The sequence below is a fragment of the Aulonocara stuartgranti genome, assembly GCF_965226115.1.
Source record: "Aulonocara stuartgranti genome assembly, chromosome: 1".
NCBI classification, from domain to species: Eukaryota; Metazoa; Chordata; class Actinopteri; order Cichliformes; family Cichlidae; genus Aulonocara; species Aulonocara stuartgranti.
In genome coordinates this window covers 17,279,135-17,298,815 of record NC_138939.1, presented here as the reverse complement: position 1 = coordinate 17,298,815, position 19,681 = coordinate 17,279,135, and the positions used below count along the sequence as shown (strand labels likewise).

The window sequence follows — 19,681 nt, the reverse complement described above, 5'->3', positions numbered from 1 at the left end:
AACTCTCTATATTACTTTGTCCTCTTTGACAGCTGGAGAAGTAATATTTGGCCACTTCATCCATACAGCTTGTCTTGATTCATGCATTTGATTTGCTTTGTGTGGGCTGATAGTGCTGCCATGAATGGAGAGGAGGCAGGGGGAAGAGTGACAAGTCAAGTGGCTGCCACACTGATAAATAGCCTTGGTTTGTTTTAGTTTTTTTTTCTTAGCTTCATCTGTTTAAGAGAGGCTCAGAGCGCTCCTGTTAGCTTAAGAGTCCCAGGGAGATTCTTATCCCTGGGAAGGTGGTATTGGTACACAGCTCTCCTCTTTGGGTAAGTAACTCTCCTTTAGCCACATGCCTAATGATGCTAGCCAGCATCTGGTACAGGTGGCCCGAGTGATTCTTTATATTGAAATAGAGCTGGGCGATATGAGATTTTTTCATATCACGATATGTTTTTTTCATTTCAGGCGATAACGATATCTATCACGATATAAGCCAAATAACTATATTTGTAAGATTTAAATGTGCCGTTGCTCACAAGTAAAATGTGAAATAATCAGCAGCTTGTTTTTAAATATTTATTTCCCATAATAAGTTCAACAGGGTAGATGTACTTAAGGAACATGAGACTTTTTCAGATAAATAAAGGCAAATATTGCAAACTACACAAAAGGCAGCCGCTAAAGCGTTTAAGTTTCAAAATAGAACAAACGAAACAGACTAAATTGTCAATTCCACTTAGAAACAAAATATTAATTCTAAAAATAAATCTTAGTTTGTTTTACAGAAGAACAGACAAAACTGACTAACTTTTGTCAATATCAAATAAACTGAGAACTAAAAGGAAATTCTCAATCTCTCCTTGTTGTATAGCTGAGCTTTTCAAACAGTTGTAACAGTTACTTTAGTCTGACAAAAGCCGAATGATGAATTAGCGCTTCCAGTCAGAGACTGAGGCTTATGGAACGCCAGGACTGCCATAATGAATTAATTAAATACACCATTAAATAATTAATTAAATGTGGCAATAATTAATTAAAATTGGAATTAATTAATTAAATAAATAGTTATGACACATGTAATTAATTAATTATTGACACATTTAATTAATTATTTATGTATTTCACATTTTAATTAATTATTGACACATTTAATTAATTAATTATTGACACATTTAATTAATTATTTATGTATTTCACATTTTAATTAATTATTGACACATTTAATTAATTATTGACACATTTAATTAATTATTTAATGATATATTTATTTATTTCATTTTGGCAGTCCTGACGCCTGGCTCTCGTCATGAAATAATTTTATCTGTCAGCCTCACCCATCAAACTCAGGGGGCGGGGTTAACGCTGCCCATGCAGCTTCTCTAACATTTGATTGGTTGCCGTGCAAAGTAAGTCAAAACAGGTCGATCCTAGATAATCGATTGCTTGTGTAGACTTGGGGCAGCCAGTTATCCCAGAATGCAGATCAAATCACAGGCAGCAATGGTGGTGGTGTACACTGTAAAAACTGTGACTAGAGGTTACTTAAAAAAGTTATGGCAACAAAGTGACACTTGAAATAATTAAGTAGATTTTAATTTCAAAAGATTTATGTAAAATGTAGAGAAAATGTTAATTAAATTCAAATAGAAAACAAAAGTAGATATTAATAGAATTAAACTGTAAATATGTGTTGGATTTAGGGTCAAAATCTCAAACTGAAGGTTGAAATTGCCCAACTTTACCAAAAAAAATAATTGATATGAAATAAGTCTCTGAGAAAAATTACTTTGAATTTACTAACTATCTGGCAAAGGTTTAGTAAAAACTTCCTAAAATATCCATTACAAAGAAATGAAATCTTCTTGTTTTTTCAGTAAAACTCAAATTGGATTCAATAATTTTCCAAATAAACCTTAAAAATAATGACTGAATAATAAGAGAAAATGAAATGGATTTTACTTATTTTCTGAGTAAAATGAATCAATTTCACAAAGAAAACATCAAAACAGTAATTTGTTTTATTGTGGAAAATAAAACACAGTAATTTATAATATAACATTTTTCTGCTCGTATACACTGAATTCTCATCAACAATCTCCTGATCTCCTAAATACATTCCTCTGCTGTAAATTTGTTTTAGTGTCATAAACAGTTTATCACACAGCTTTGTGTACAGAGCAACAGCAACATAAACTGCATGAATGTAAACCAGTTTTGTAAAAAAGAAATTAATCTTTAGACTGTAATATCAACATGAACCTGAAATTTGAATATCTTTTACCGTTTCCTTTATCTCTGTTACTTATTTATGATTGACAAACAAAAACTTTAGTTTGTCAATCTTTTGTTAAATTGAATCACTCAATATAACTGTAGAACAAAGGTTTTTCACTCATGTACATGGAATATCAATAATGTAAATCAACCTTTTATCCCAATTTGGATGTTTAACCTGAGAAAATCTAAGACACATGTAAGAGGAAGTAACATTTCTACAGCTACAGGACTGCACTTCTGTTAAATTTTAAAGTTGTTTTAAACCAATGTTTTATAGTAACATACACTATAAACAAAGAAAAGCTTCACTAGTGATTCCTCCAATTTGCTGCCTTTCAAACAGAATATTCCTAAGAAACTTGTAGGTAATAAAAAACAAAATTAAAATGAAGAGCACAAATACAGCCTGACACATTGCAGGTCATTTGGGTAAGATATGAATAAGATGAAATTAACTTAAAAACTGAAAAGATAGCTGCATCTAACAAAGACAAACCAAAGGTTTTCAGTGAGCTTACTTCCCTTTCATTCTTTCAGAGTCCTCGTTTAAGCCAATAACTTGTTCTTGAGGCTGTTCACTTTTGGTGAGAGCTTAGCACAATCCAGTTCAAGGAAAAGTTTCTGGAATACTTCCAAGGTGTATTTTAGCTCTTTGGAATAGGCAAGATCGACTGCATATGTCAATCCAACCAGCATTGCGCATGCTCTTGAAAAATTGCCCAGAGCAGGCATAACTCTCACACCCTCCAGCACAATGCCAATGTCATCCTCCTCAGATCCAACAGCCTTGATTTTGTAGATTTTCATCCTCTGTTCAGAAAGATCTTGTGACACACCATCCTCATCAGCATCCTGAAACAACAAACACATGGGTTTTCTGACTGTAGTTGCACACATGAAATATTTCCTGGACACATCCTGTAGCTGAATGACAAATAAAACATGATAATGCCTCAAATTATTTGAAACTTGACAAACACATATGAATAACAAAAACAGAATAATGTTTCTACTTCAACACTTACACTGTACTCTTTGATCAGTTGATCAATGGACTCCCCAAGGTACACCATCAAGCACTGAATAACCAGATTTCTGGTTATGTTATTGCTAGGATTGCTTGGTGACTGAAAATGAGCAAGAATTCCAAAAATTACCATCAGATAAGTGACCATTTATTAAGACAAAACTGTGAGAATTGGCAGTATTAAAAAAAACTGTTAAATATCAAATTATCATCACATGGAGCATTATGTGCGATAATTAGCTGATGTTAATGCACATGCCTGGGTGCTGACAGTCAACACAAAGGTATTGTCAACATGCTTGACAGGTTCAATCTTTAAATGTGTCGTTTTAGTAAATTACATTAATTTAGTCATTTAGTTTTTTTATCTAATTTAGTTTATGTTCGTCAGAAAGGGTTTTTCCTTCTTGGGACAAAACAAAAACCCAGCAATACCTGTACTTGTGTTTTTTTGTTTGTTTTTTGTTTGTTTTTTTTACTAAGAATAGACATGTATTTAAAATACAATTAAAACATGAAACCCATAATTGTGTTGTTAATTATATCAGTGACGTCCTGGCGTCCTCTTGCACTGACAAAAACATGCAAACAAATTAGTGGAGCTGTGCACCATGCAAATGAAATTTGACAAAAAAATTCTTTAAATAAAATTCCAAGCTGAAATGTCTGTGGAAAATACCTTGGCTATGATAGCCTGCAACTTCAATCCCATGCTGATCAGGTGAATTTAAGTTGAGGGATCTTCCATTACCTGAAAGGAAAGCAACATTATCATTTTTGACGTTTAGTCAGCTGTGTAAAAACCAAGGAGGAACCCACCCGGGGGATTAATAAAGTTTTATTTTATCTAATCTAATAACTTTAATCTCAGCCAAACCGATTTACTCACGAACAAATAAAACACTGAAAAAAACCAAACAATAACATTTTTAGGTTGTCTAAGTGACTTATACATTACGTTTAAACTGAGTAGCGAAACCCCGCGGTGATCTGAAAATGATGTGCCGGGAGTTGTGCCGTTCTCAGCGGCTTCAGTGACCCTCGAGCTCCCGGCTTGCTATCGAGCTGGTGGGTAGCAGATGCTCCGAAAACGTCGAAGCACTTTTGCAAACATGCGATATCTTGATAAACCGAGCAGATATTTGATGTTTACACAGCTACTTTCGCGCCTGAAAATATGTTAAAAGTTTATTTTGTGACCCAGAAAGATTACTAAGAGTAATTTTAAAACTTAGTAGCGGCCGCCATTATTGGAAACTGGAGTTCGAAAAACTGACTGTGGCTGACAAAATCACTCACAACTGACCGCAAAACCTTTTCATGAACTTTTAAACGTGGATGAAAGACGTTAAAACTCATCGGAATATACCGTTGATATTTTTTAATACGATAAAACATGTGGTTAGTTAAAGCTGTTCAGTAACACAGTCGTGAAGGCTTGGAAAGTGACCTTGTGCTAGCAGTCCACTAACTGCCATTTGTGTAAAAATACGATACTATCATTACAGTGATGATTATTAATAAAATTTCGACGTATCATACTGTTTAAAACCTTTACTCAAAACCGATATACGTTATTGTTTAAACCGTGTCTTATATTTGAACAAATTAAAAAGTCTTACCTCTGACAAAATGGAGACGTCCACTCATGAAGCGCGTGTGTCCTGCACGTGGCACAAAGGATTATGGGCGGAAGTGTACAATGATTAAAATGAAAATGCTTTCATCAGTTAAATCTATTAGATTTCTTAAATTTTTTTACTACTCAAACATTTTTTTTAAATCTACTCAACAAACCATTGCTGAATTTACCCCAAACAAAACTGTGTAAATTTAAATAACTGAACATCTCAAAATTGTTGAATTTTGCTTAGATTTGATTAAAACTACTCATACACGTTTTTACTGAGTAATAATTACTATTACTCTCCTATTAGATTCTAATTAACCCCAATCACAGTTTTTACAGTGTAGTTTTAAAATACCCCGTTTTTCTGTCACCAGCTACACTTTTAACAGTGTTTTAGCCGCGAATGTCGCGACGTATGTCTGGTCAGGTTGTCAACATAGAACATGTTTGCAAAAGTGCTCAGATGTTTTCAGAGATTTCACTAGCTCTGCTAACAGTTAGCATGCAGAGCGCACCGAGGGGGTACGTTAACCGGTTTGTTTACATATTCCACTCTCCGTGTTCCACATGTTGCATTCGCAGATTCTCATTTTCACCGAACGATCGTCTCTTTCCGCCTGGTCTTGTGTCTCTGTGCTTCTGTAACATAAAGAACGAGCTGACATTTTTCTCACGAAACCAGCGATCAGCTCAGCAGACCCTCAGTTTACCTGCATGCATCCTCCTCCTCATCTGTCAGCTGTTTAACACCTGCTGCTAATTCAAGAAACACGCCTACGTTACCTGGTGATAGTCACAGTTTAACTGGGCAGCCGGTGCTCGATATAACGCAATGTCAGCGCATTTTTCTGCACAAGATAAGTAAATATAGTATTTTCCCCGAGCGCAGAGCTGCTTGTTTCCTTACAGAGCACTTTATAGGCGAACAGCTTCATCAGCGGCTGATGTCCAATCACCAGCACACAGCTTTCAAACCTCAGCTGAGTTTTAGCTCTCAGTGGTTAAACGCTGGACTTCATTCACTCAGGTTCTGTCTGTCGGGTCACGTTTACTTCGCTGTTTTATTTACAACTGAGCAAATCGGTTTGGCTGAGGTTAAAGTTACGTTTCATAACTGCATAGTTTCACAGACGTTTAATGGTTCTCTGGCACATGTGTTAGACTGAACTATCATCTAAATATCATCTGTTTTTTAATAGTTATTCAACTGTATTCTAAGCACCAGCTGTCTGTTAGAATGTGATTTTTTTTCTCTCTCTGTTGGCAGAGGTATAAAAATGCGCAGGAAAATCTGACATGCATGGCGAACTTCACCGACGATATTTAGGGAGGAATAAACACACATCAAACATAAATGAACCATTTGCCTGTCTCCATAATTGAGAGCATTTTCTCTTCTTATGTCAACACTCTCTCTCTCTCTCTCTCTTTTTTTTTTTTTTTTTTTTTTTTTGCTTTTTCGGTCATGTTATGTTTACCTGTCAAAGGCTTGTTACAAACTATGAAACACATTGTGCAGACTTCTGGATGTTAGAAGAAAACGAATACTGCTCATGAATGAGACTAAAGGCAGGAAGGTGTCCTTTAAAACTAAACATGTTAATAGGACCTCCCTGTTTATATCATAGTTTAAGATATAGCACGTGTATTTCAGTAATAGCCTGCTGAGGCCACTATACGTGCTGGCCTCATATCAAATGTGAAGGCAGACTGAGTCTATGTTTGACGTTTGTTTATATCTAATCTTCCTTTTCAAACATTTAAACAGCAGCGAGTCTGCAGCTGAGGGAATACAAATTCAAATTGTCGGAACAGGTTTGCTCGTTTCTTGGATTCATTTGGTGATTTATTAAATGTATAACTGTGTGGTGGGGCGTGGTCTGCGGTGCCGTGCAGGGAGGGCGGACGCACCTGCACGGCATCCTTAATCACGCCCGCCTAGTTAAAAACACGGGGACTGAGGGGTTTGGGGGTGTTGTGGTGTGGTGAGATGTAAATAAAGATGACTCTGAACGGTGCTCCGTGGTCCCGCCGTGTCTTATTCACGCCACATTGGTGCCGAAACCCAGGAGGCAGCACGGCGGGTCCATATCGGAGCCAGGGAATGGAGGAGCTGGCCCAGAGGGTGGCCGAAATGGCGGCCGCCCAGCGGGAGCAGGCGGCGGAGGTGCGTCGCCAGCAGGAAGAGCTGCAGGACCAGTCCGAGCGGCACCTGGAAAGGATTGGGGAGCTGGCGGCGCTGCTCTGGGCCTGGGCGCCACCCCCACAGGTGTGTCCCGAGGACAGTGAAGCGGTGGAGGAGCCGCGTGAGGCACCTCAGCAGCCGGAGGTGGCAGACGAGGCGCGCGGGGATCTGCGCCTGCCGGAGGAGGGGGAACAGCCAGGTGAAGGGCTGCTCCTGCCGGGAGTGGTGGATGAGCCGCTCCAACCGGAGGCGGCAGACGAGGTGCGCGAGGGTCTGCGCCGGTTGGAGAAAGAGGAGCTGCACGAGGGGCTGCTCGAGCCGGGAGTGGCGGCGGAGGGAGCAGTAGTGACGGAGGAGTCGCGCTATGGGCTGCTCCAGCAGGGAGCGACAGCGGTGACGGAGGGGCCGCGCAAGGAGCTGGAGGTCCCAGTGCCAGGGGAGCTTGCTCGAGTGGAACTGGCGAGCGAGGCGGGCGCCACGCTTGAGATCGCCGTGCTCGCCAGACCGGCCTCACCACCACCAGAGGCCTGTACACGCCACACCTCTGCCCAGCCACCTGTGAGCTGGGGCTCACGCTTGTGCCGGCCGCGCCGGGTGCACCTGTCACGTGTCCGACTTCCGAACCAGCTTTGCCTGCGCCGCTGGATTCGCGGGCGGCCGCCTGAACTCGCACCTCCCCGTCGCTTGGCCGGGGCCTGGGGGTGCCAGCTGTCCGGGCTGATTCCCTCTCCCACTGGCGGTGGGGGAGTAGGTTCGGCCGGATGGCTCCCCGGCCTCAATCGGGCGATGGGGGTATGTGGTGGGGCGTGGTCTGCGGTGCCGTGCAGGGAGGGCGGACGCACCTGCACGGCATCCTTAATCACGCCCGCCTAGTTTAAAAACACGGGGACTGAGGGGTTTGGGGGTGTTGTGGTGTGGTGAGATGTAAATAAAGATGACTCTGAACGTTGCTCCGTGGTCCCGCCGTGTCTTATTCACGCCACAAACTGTTATTCTAATCTGCTGCTGAGTCTCTTACACTTTTCTTTATGCTGTATATTTTCACGTCTCTGGAATAGTTGGCAGTTAGTCAGCTGGGAAACTTTGTGTTAACTCATGGAGCTGAGGATATCGTGGATATGCTGACCTCGCTGCGTGGTGTACAGAGCGAGGTCAGCATGATTAATATTCACAATAAAAATATTAGCCGAACATCATGAAGTCTGTATGTGTTTCATAGTGTCGAACAACCTTTGTACAGTTAAAGCCAGCAGTTACTACATGACGGAAACACCAACTTTATCTCTTTTATGTGTTTATACACAGGTCACGCTGATTACTGAACAAAAACCCAAAGATCAGATGTTAAACAGATTTATTTGCTCTCTCTCCTCCTTAAACATGTTTTTAATGTTAGTTATAATTCAGAATTGGCGACTGAAACACGTAGGACACATAAGAACATCAGGAAATAAAACACCGATAAATATAACCTCAGTAAAAGAAGTCAGCGGGGGTTACTACAGCTGTGTACCGGGGCCTGCGCTTTGTCGGTGGGATTGCTTGCGAGGCGAGCGGGTCTATCCCACGCTTTGCCGTGAGACTGGGACGACATCTCCGAAATCATCGAAACACTTTTGCAAAGAGGCTGTATCTTGACAAACCGACCAGACACATGAAGATTAAACCACTACATTCTCGGCTAAAAAAATATTAAAACGGTATTTGGTAACACACAAACAGGGTTTTTCAAAGCTCAGTTCTGTTAGCTTCCACATGCCGGTTGTTGTGTGCTAGAAACAATGGCCACCAGGCCAAAGCAATGGTTTTGACTCGATCAGCGTTAACCCCGCCCCCTGAGTTTGATGGGTGAGGCTGACAGATAAAATTATTTCATGATGAGAGCCAGGCGTCAGGACTGCCAAAATGAAATAAATAAATATATCATTAAATAATTAATTAAATGTGTCAATAATTAATTAAATGTGTCAATAATTAATTAAAATGTGAAATACATAAATAATTAATTAAATATGTCAATAATTAATTAATTAAATGTGTCAATAATTAATTAATTACATATATCATAACTATTTATTTAATTAATTAATTCCAATTTTAATTAATTATTGCCACATTTAATTAATTATTTAATGGTGTATTTAATTAATTCATTATGGCAGTCCTGGCGTTCCATAGAGGCTACGTCCACACGTACACGGGTATTTTTGAAAACGGAGATTTTCCGTTTTCGTTTTAAAAATAATCCCGTCCACACATAAAGGCAGAAATGAAGGAAAACGCTGCTATGAACATGCCAAAGCAGCAGGTGGCGCTAGATTCCTAACCGTGCAGAAATGTTGGCCAATCAGAAGTCTAGAAGCCTCGGTGGGAAAAAGTAAACAAAGCTGGGGCATAGAAGCAGAACCGAGTCGTATGTGTGGAGGGACAGTAACTGTGTGTATATGTAAGCATTTAAACACTGCAGAGAGTAGAATTAACAGTAACAGTATTGTAGAAATTCATGTCACCGAAACAATAACGTGGCGCACAGTGTGACGCATGCACCAGTTTATTGTATTTCCAGACTTGCTTTCGGCACAATTTACAGTGCACGCTACTCTGTTTTTTGTCAGACTTGAAATAGCCGAAATACCTTCACACTACGGAACTTCTATGGCTCTTCCGTTCGACAATCTCTCCGGCATTGGAACCATCATCTGTTTTCTCTTCGGTCACGCTCGGTTGATTTTTCTAGTCGGCACACTCATTTCCTCCATTATGCGCTGGCTCCATTACCCGCTGGCTGCTTCCCAAACAAACACACGTGCGGCTTGGCACTTGTGCTGTACGTAACAAGTCACGCGACGTGACGCTGCGGCTGTGATTGGTTCGGCTCTGCGCTACTGAATTTGGATCGGCTGACCTTTTTTTTTTTTTTTTTTTTTTTTTAAGAGGACAAGAGCGGCGAGGTCTATCGCGATAGCTTAATTTCTCTATCGAGTAAAAGTTATATCGCGATACATATCGTTATCGTTCTATCGCCCAGCTCTATATTGAAAGAAGAACTGACACCAGGACGCTGCTAATTCTCTTTCCTTTCCCATAGATCCAATTTTAGGTTATTTCTCGTCCTTCTTTTACTTTACTCTTTTTTTTTTTTTGCCCGGGTACTTATTATTGCTGGCTTACAAAATCATGTTGTTCAGTTTTAGATCATAAATACCCAACCAGAATCAGTTTCTCTTCTGCTGCTATATTGCAAAGTTTAATCCCTTCTTGATTTTGATTCGGCAGTGAAAGAGAAGTTACACTTGCTGAACCAGAGGTGCACCACAAGTATAAATATTATTTGATAATGAAAGGACTTTTATTGCTGGTAATGTTTAGCTTCTTAGGATGTGTATAGAAGATATGTTTGTCAATTCAGAAATATTTCTCCTTTTCCTCTCACTTTCGGTCCCCTGATTGCTGTCCCTTTTTCCTGTAATAACAGTCTAGTTTGCAAGATTTGTAGAGTTCACACATAAAATATAGCATTTACGCGTTCAGCTTGCTTCACTTCATAAGTATTTTTTCCTTTTGTTTCCTCAGAGGTGCAGCTCTGGGCTCTTCTGAGACCAGGGCAGCAAGCATTAGCACGACAGTTCAAAGCCATCGCTGGGGGTGGGTTCAGAAGAAAGCACATATAAAGATGTGATCCAGCCTGGGTGTCAGTAGCACACCTGTGCATGTGGTGTGAACCACAAATTACCCCATCTGATTGTTTCAGGGAAAAGAGAGGATCATCTTAGTTGTCTCTGATGGAACTGGGATGTTTATTTATGTCTAAAACAACATTCACTGCACCCAAATGCCTGCTGATCTCCTACAGTGTTTATTAAAAAGTTGATTAATTTGGTCCCCTATCACCTGTCAGAGAAGAAGCGACAGGAGTCCTAAGAGAATTATTCTTGCTCACAGTTTACACCGTGAGCTGTGTGAGATAATTGTAATTGCATCTGTAAAATAGGTTTATAGGATACTCCCACAGCACCCAATACCCTATATTTTTAGGCAATTAGTATAAATATAATGTACAACATCAGCGGTAAGTGTTTTAAAAAAAAAAGAGATTCAATGATGCTGCCATCTTATCTATTTATGCGATCACTAACCTAAATAATGCAGCCAGTTATTATCCCTTCCCTCACTGTTGTCACTGTGGAACAGCTCATCATTCCTCAGTCAGATCTTGTGATAACAGTGCAGGTCCCATGTGTGCTTACCTGTAGGAAAATTGCGTTTGGTGATATTTTCGTCAAGCTCCTAATTTTGCTTCATGATTTTTGAATGTTATATAAAATAGTTAACTTTTGCTCTGTCAGCGATGTGCTGAAATACTTACATGTAGGAAATATATTTTTTGCTTATTTTTGCTTTTTGGCAGGACACTCCAGTGGTAACTTCTCTGTCTCAAATTAAACCCTTATGTGCTGTTACAGATTTTACAGGCAATGTTCAATCAGTGAGAGTAGGGAAACACAGCATTGAGACAAAGTAAAAAAACAAAAACAAATTCCTAAAGAATTCAAGCAGAGTTAGGTGAAAAGTATTACTATTTAAACCCCAAATGTTTGCAAAGAAAGCAGTGTGGTAACTATTATGTAATTCTTTTAGATTGCCTTGCTAAAATGACAAGCGCACTTGTCAGCATGCAAGTGTAGTAGTCTATCCTTACGTGCTGAGGAAGAGGAAGAATGCCTGCAATGCACAGGAAAACCTACACGGGGAAGATGGAAATGACTGCAGCTCTGCCCCTACTTGTTGATTAGAACGGCAGTGCGGTAAACGTTTGTTATGGAAGCACTTTCCATTGTTATACAATGTTATAATATTTTACTTTATGCTTTTATTTGATGTTGTTTCCTATCTGGTACATACATGCGATTTTATACATTTCTGTATTTTTGAGGAATAAGATAAATATAATCACTAGCACTAAAAAAAATATTATACAGTGGTATTGAGTGAAATTTTCCTTGCTGTGTGAAGCGAATCCAGGATCCATATCAGTGAATTCCTACGTAGCAGTTATAGCAGTAGCACCACCACTCACACAACACAAACCTGGACTCCAAAAACAGAAATGAACTTTGAACTGTGGAGAAAATGGACTAAGGTGACATTACCAGTAGTAGCAGCAGTGAATAATTTGGCTGCATATGTTTTATTTATTTACTTTTTTTTTGTTTGCTATAAAGCATTTTTTTTCACCAAGTGCTCATTAGTTTCATGACTTTGGCTCCCGAGTCTAAACCTGGAGGATGTAGGCCTGAAGATTTCCGTTCAACGAACATTCGCTGCAGTTGAGTACACAGTTTTGTATTCATGTTGGCATAATAAAGGACGGGTGTAAAATAAAAATGACGTCATTACTTACACTCAGAGATCATCCCCTCACAGTGTACCTTAGATTTTTGTGTTGTACCTTAAAACCTAAAACAATTACATTTTTGTGTTTGCAGCCTTTAAGGAACCGTTGAGCTCAGTTGCATTGTAAAGTTCAACAGAAATGGTAACTATAGTTGAACTATGTGTGCATGCAATCATAACTGTTACCAGTATTATTCTTTTTTGCCTATCCCTTAATTTCAGCTAGTCCATAAGCACTTTATAAATGAGTATTCTCCACCATCTTCTAAGCACTTAAAAAAACATTTTTAGTTCTTGCTGTCATTTATGACTGCAATTTCCCCCACCCCTGTCCAATTTATCCATATCTCTCAAACTGCTTAGTTTGATATGCGTAAAGAATGCAAATTAGCCACTTAGTAACCACATCAATTACCCACCTGGCCTCTTTTCAGCCCCACTGTGTTGTTTGCAAAACACTCGTTACGGTCCTGTAGTGATGAAGGCGGACAGTCGTTGGTGGAGTCCGCGTTATAGTTCGCTGTGGAACCAATTAGTACTCAATGCCCGCTGTCCTCTGAGACCTGTAAAACGGAGAAAGAGGCCGAGGCTTAAAACAATAATGTGTAACCGGGCTCCACCTTTATAATATCTAAGTATATTATTTAACAAGGATCAATGTCAATACTACTAGACTTTGTCAGAAAGTTAACATATGTTTTACAATGTGTATACCTTGTGTAGTACATTATGGAGGAATGGAGCATAGAGGAGATAAAGCCAACAAAAGTAATCGAGAGAGACACACAGGACATGGGAAGTTGCAGAACAGAAGCCATATTTCAAATGTATTTTTAGAGGCTGCTAATTGACTCACTGCCTCCCCCGTGTCCCCTCTTCTTGATAAGGTGACGTCAGCAAAAGTCTTTTTCCGGCCCTCCTCTATTTCTAGAGGGAAGATTGGCCTGGTATCATCCGGTTGTGCTCTGAGTATAGGTCCTGTATCTCAGGATGGCAGGGCACAGAGACGGGAAGGCCTGGCTAGGGGAGGAAGAGGAGAAATAGATGGAGGTGAAACCGATCTGTCTCTTGTTATGTCCTCTGTCTTTGTCAGATAACCCAGGAAACATCTCAGACTCATATGCAGCTTTTAGAAGCTTGATTTAGATCCTCTCTTCTACACATAGCCTTCTCCATGAAACAAAAGAATTATGGTGGTATTGTTAGACAAAGGAACCTTGTGTGTAAAGTATGTGAGTATCACTGGGAGGAAGTCGTGCCTCTGCACCCGGGTGTGCATGTCATGCAATCTTCTGTTGAAAGTGTTTCTATGAAAGGAGCATAACTTTGGTGAACCCAGAGGAATTTTAATGTAAGCTCTCATGTCGCTGTCTCATCCCATGACTTTTAATGACCTATACGACCACTGTCATGCAGTGCGAAAAAAGGGTGATAGTTATAGTGTGTATACAAACGTCAGTGTATGTGTATTTGTACATAACACTGCCATACCATACATTTGATAGGAATGGATACTTTTATCTGGTGAATATAACGTGGCATCAAGTGCCAGTCCAGTAAAAATGATTAATTTGCACAATATCTTTTTAGATAGTTAAATAATATTTTTTTGACCATTTTAGGTTTGTATAAGTGCAGTGTTGTCGTTATATTGGACAAGCATATTTACTTTGTGTGACTTAAGTTACAGTTGCTGACTGTGTTGACGGTTGACTGTGTTTCTGCCAATATTCATTCAGATGCTATGAAGACGAGAAGGTATTTGAAAGCCATTTTGGACTATAATAGTTATATCTCTCACATTTTGCACACATGGGTCATAAAACAGAAAAGCCCCCAAAAAGGTGGAGTTTAGCACCACTAGCTTTCTCATCACTGCTATTTGACTGCAGTGGATGTCAAATAGGATATGGTTTTGATCATTTGTTCAGATTTCTTAAGAGCTGTTTGCCCTAATAGCACAATGTTTCTCTATGAAGGAAATTATAACTGTCATACAGTCTCCTGCAGCGTAGTTTTACTATGTTAGGGTGTCAAGCAGATAGTTACTGGTGCTCTGTTATTTACTTTGTGATATTAAGTAAGCTTTCCTCATGAAAACAAATATCTAATCATCCAATCAAATGGCCGCAACTCAATGTTTTTAAGTACACAGACATGGTCAAGACGACCCGCTAAAGTTAAAACTGCGTATCAGAACAAAGAAAGGAGATTTAAGTGACTTTGAACTTGGCATGGTTATTGATGCCAGATGGGCTAGTCAGAGTATTTCAGAAACTGCTGATCTACTGGGATTTTCCCACATAACCATCTTTCAGGTTTACATAGTGTTGTCTGAAAGAGAGAAAATTTCCAGTGAACAGCAGTTCTCTGGATTAAAATACCTTGTTGATACTAGAGGTCAGAGAAGAATGGCCAGCTTGCATCAAGCTGATAAGAATGTAACAGTAACTGAAAAAACAAGTTGTTACAACCAAGTTCACAAGACTGCCTCTGAAAGCACAACATGTATTGGTAGGAAACCACAGTGGGTGCCATTCCTGTTTCCTAATGGCTGTTCCCAGCAGGAAAACCCACCTTGTTATAAAGCTCAAATCATCTCAAACCATTTTTTAAACATGAAAACGAGTTCACTGTACTTAAATGGCCCCCACAGTCACCAGATTTCAATCTAATAGAGTACCTTTGGGATGTGGTGGAATGGAAGATTCACATCATGGATTTGCAGCTATAAATCTGCAGTAACTGGATGATGCTATCGTGACAATATACACTAAAATGTCTGAGGGATGTTTCTAGCACCTTGTTGAATTTGTGTCATGAGGATTTAAGGCTGTTCTGAAGGGAAAGGAACCCTAGGGTGGGCATCCAAGCAAGATTTCTCTGTTAAAGTGTTTGGTGAGTGAAAAATCTTCTTTTTCATTTTTTTTTTTAATCCTCATTGTCAGTATCCCTATATCTTGATACTCGTATATCAGACATGGCTGTCATCACCTCTTCTGTACAGCTATCTAGCTAACACTGGAAACATAAGAAAGTGCTTTAATTCCCAACTTTAGGTCAGTGTCTTCTTGAAGGCTGCACTGCTTAGTCACTTTCTGCTGTTGTCCTGGACACTGGCAGAACCCATGATAGACCGAAGTCTGAAGTTTGTTTTGTTGTAAGAAAAAGCTTGTAATAGGGTTGTAATAGGGTTGTAATAGGGTATTCAGTCCTGCCAAGGATGTGCAAATTTCAGTGCCCTGCTATACAGAAGTGGGTGAAAAAACATGTAGGGCCCACCAGAAGGCCAAGCCTGTGCACAACAGAAATAGACTGGATTCTTTTAAAGACAATGATTTAAGATAGATTCTTGAAGTTAGTCAGATAAATATCATTACCACCCAAAATACCACAGCATACTAAAAAAACACTGTTTTAATACAGCCAACATTTTCTGGCCAGAAATATGATAACTAATACACAGCATAGAAAGTATTTTCCTCTCACGCTTGGCTTATTAAAAAAGTGAATAATGTGACCTGCTAGTGTACATTTCCTCATTCCTTTTCTACAGCTTCGTTAGCTACACCTGTACATTGGAAGTCACACTCCATTCAGCCTCCTTTTTTCTTTTCCGCTTATGCTTCAAATAAAATGCAGTTTCAAAGACCACGCCATATGTGTATTTTCCACACTTTGGAATATGTAATATATTTAGTTTGGTGGTAATCACTCACACACTGGGACAACAGAGGCAAAGTACTGACTAAGAGAACAGAGTGGGAGAGTCGCTGATGTTTTAAAACATGTATGGATGATTAATTACCTGGAGCTGCTGGAGGAAAATACTGGTTTTAAAGAACACAGAGAGAGCCTGCCACAAAACGAGTGTGCTTCCTCTCCTCCATTGGAATAATTGAAATTTGATTAAAAGGGAAACCAGAACCTTATTTTGCCCGGTAAGCAGAATATCCAGAGTGAAATGCAAAAGTATCTGTTCCTCCTTCAATATGGTAAAACGTCCATGAAAGTTTGCACAGGGTCATTTGCCAAAGGACAAGAAGGGAAGTCATTATTACCCTTCCCTTTACCTGTAACCTCCAACCAATGCATATCACATTGAGTGGGGTGCAGTCAATCAATTGTGACCATACAATTACAATCTATCAACAAGGCTGTCAGGTTGAGCAGATCCTCAGGCTGGAGTTGGTAATGATGAGTTCAAACACCTGAAACAGGTCTTTCAAGTCCAGTGTAGTTTGTGAATTTGTCTGCGGCTTTGTGTGTGTGTGTGTGTGTGTGTGTGTGTGTGTGTGTGTGTGTGTGTGTGTGCGTGCAAGGTTTTAGGATAGTGAGGAAGCAGATGTACCAGATTTGAGAGAAAAAAAAGTTAGATAGAGAGAAGGCGCTAAAGTCTCTTTTGATTGCCTTTTTCCCTCAACACCCACTGCACTGACAAAAAGGGCATTTTGGTAATGAAAGTAATGAAAGGTCTGAGCTGCTTGTGACCTGCCAGTACACCGCGCCATTCTTTAGTGTAACAGCTTGTGATTCATCTTTAGACCTGCTCTTTCTTAAGTACAGTGTCCTCTTGTTTAAGCGCTGTGCAACACAAGCGAAAAGTACATGAACCACTGAAGAGAAGCTAAAATCAAGCCCCTGACTGCAATGATCATTAACAAACTGGTCCTTTAACCTTTATCCTGATCCCCTTTTCCTTGTAGCTGTGTCGTTATCAGCATATAACCTCCTTAATATGCTATCAAGCAGACTACCTTCAGATTGTAAGAAAAGTATTATTGTGAGGTTAAGATTTTTTTTTTTTTACAATGTAGAAGTTTGATCGATGAATAGCTGCAGCCTTAATAAATGCCCTTCAAACTAAGCAATCTCTCTGAAATGACCTGTGGATGTGGACTTCCAGGATGTTTTTGGGGTAGAGGAAGACTTTTCTAACTCTGGAATAACTACATTAAAAACCCATCTGACATTTGCAGGTTTCAAAGTCAGTGTTTAAGTCATTATTTCCTGTGACAAACCCACAAGAACATATCAGACAACTACAGAAGTTGCATTTAAAACATGGCTCCATAAATGACCAAATTCGTTTTTGCAATGGCCCAAACTTCACAGGATAACGATGCTAGAAAAAATAAATGTCTGGCCTGGAAGATGGGCGGAGGTCGCGTCTACAGGAAATGGTTTTCTTGGGGGTCTGAATGCTTTCAGGTTTTACATCCCTGTGATGGATCAGTGTGTCTTGGAATGTTCAAATGGATATCTTGAGGTGTAGCTACAGTTTCAGATGGATTAAGAGGCAGGAGGTAGGGTGGAGTGGGTCCAACTATAACTGTGCCCACATGGCTTTAATCAGTGGGACTCTCTGCATGCCATATCAAATCACTGGACACCACCTATGGATTAAAGGGGTGTGGGTAGACCGCAGGCAACCAAGTAGTTCACCAAGTACTTCAAAAAAAGGAATTTTTCATATCAACATTAAACATTTTAGTCCTCTTTTTTGATTTGAAATCGTGGAGATGACAGGGTCTTAAAGGTCTTTATTATGGATCAAGTTTAAAGAATATTACTAGTCACTGTTTTTGTATTGTTTTGTGCTCAAAGGTTCAATGTACTTGAAATTTATGAAAGAAATTGTAATTGCTCAAGTGTAGCTTAGAGAAAAGTTTAAAAAAAAAATACAAAACCTGGGAAAAAAATGAGGATCAGATGGTGCATGTTGATAAAGAGGATGAGTAATACAGTAGTAAAGTTGTTTAATTATTTAAGGGTAAAATCAGTAGACACAACATTAGAAAATATTAGTCTTTCACTTGTGTCTAGCCATTATTCTCCAATCGGCTTTGTGTTTCATCCCAGAGAACTGCCACTCAGTTGATATTTTCTCTTTTTTTCGAACATTCTCTTGAAATAATAGAGATGATTATGTGGGAAAATCACAGCAGATTGTGAAACACTTAGACTACAAAAATCACAAAGTCCCCTTTCTTTCCCACTCAGGTTTAAACTTAAGCAGAACATTTTGACCTTGTCTATTATATGCTTCAACCCACTGAGCTGCTGAAGTGTAATCGGCTGGTTAGATGTTTGCATTGATGAACAGTTAAACAGGTGTACCTAATGTAGTAGCCGGTCAGTATATATTACCTTTAAACAGTGCAAGACCGAATAATTTATTTTAAAAAAATGTTTAATTGATGTAATGGTGCTTACTGATGTGATTGCTGTGTGTTGATGTCAGTGAGTACATGGGATGCGCTGATGTTTTTGAATATATCAGCTTTTCTTCCGATACTATCATTTGGTGGTATACTTAAAAATGTTATACGCTGCTATATTAGCATACAAATTCCCTATTGAAGACAGGAGGAGCCGTTCTGGAGGACCCCCTCTCCCCCCGCCCGCCAAAAAACCCCCACCCAGCTTACAAGTTAATCCACATTTTATTATGGCTGCTGAGCCGGCGAGGGGTAGATTAAAAACAACATGTTCTCGAGCAAGTTTGTGAATCAACTATATTAAAGGGGAGATTAGTTTGTGGACTTAATACATTATCATCTACTAGTTTAAATATGTGTAGGACAAGTGTTTTGCTTCCCAGGATATTCTTTTTCTTTAACTAGAAAAGGTGTGGCTTGATAGAAGGTTCACTAGGATCTGGGTGACTCTGTCAGGTAAATGTTGCTCTGGATGAGTATCAAACAGTGACATGTCACACCTGGCTTTTTAAGAAGTTAAAGAACTTTTAGTCTTATGTGCTTGATTTGTTGGCATCAAGTACAGCGGACAGCTTTAAAGGTATGATATTCCTGTCCTATTGTAAAGTTCAAAATCTCTTGATTGTTCAGTAGTGGTACCACAGTAAATTCAGTTGAAGGTCTGTTTTGGAATTTATAGTATAAACTAGCAATTGAGCCCTCTGGCGAGTGCAGTGTATCTCTAAGTACTGTCCGCTGTTTAAGCAGCAATTGTGTAGCACCACTGGAATAACAGTTCATACACTTTCATTGCTATTACTGCTGCTTTAGGACCTCAGCCAAGAAATAACACAGCTAAGCAGGCCAGCACATGGACAGCCCCTTCTTTCTGTGTGTTGTCTACAGACTTCATCCTTAGAAAGACTGAAATAATAGGCACATTAGCCTACAAAAAATATTCAGCCAAAATATTGTCC

The 19,681-nt window shown here is 39.5% G+C and overlaps 1 protein-coding gene across 3 annotated transcripts; it reads right to left on the bottom strand.

Moving 5' to 3' along the window:
* Window positions 1-1,995: 1,995 nt before the first annotated feature.
* On the bottom strand, window positions 1,996-5,048 carry LOC309708823 (uncharacterized protein). 3 transcript variants are annotated; one of them, XM_082537134.1, is made up of 4 exons: window positions 4,918-5,048; window positions 3,975-4,046; window positions 3,294-3,395; window positions 1,996-3,120 (listed from the first exon to the last, which is right to left on the bottom strand). In XM_082537134.1, the coding sequence occupies exons 2-4, from the start codon at window positions 4,005-4,007 to the stop codon at window positions 2,815-2,817; spliced, it is 441 nt and encodes a 146-aa protein (XP_082393260.1). In that variant the 5' UTR covers window positions 4,008-4,046; window positions 4,918-5,048; the 3' UTR covers window positions 1,996-2,814. The 3 variants fall into 3 exon arrangements, with proteins under 3 accessions (XP_082393260.1, XP_082393262.1, XP_082393261.1); XM_082537136.1 differs by lacking the exon at window positions 4,918-5,048 and adding an exon at window positions 4,254-4,675; XM_082537135.1 differs by lacking the exon at window positions 4,918-5,048 and having other exon boundaries at window positions 3,975-4,675.
* Between the last annotated feature and the right edge of the window lie 14,633 nt (window positions 5,049-19,681).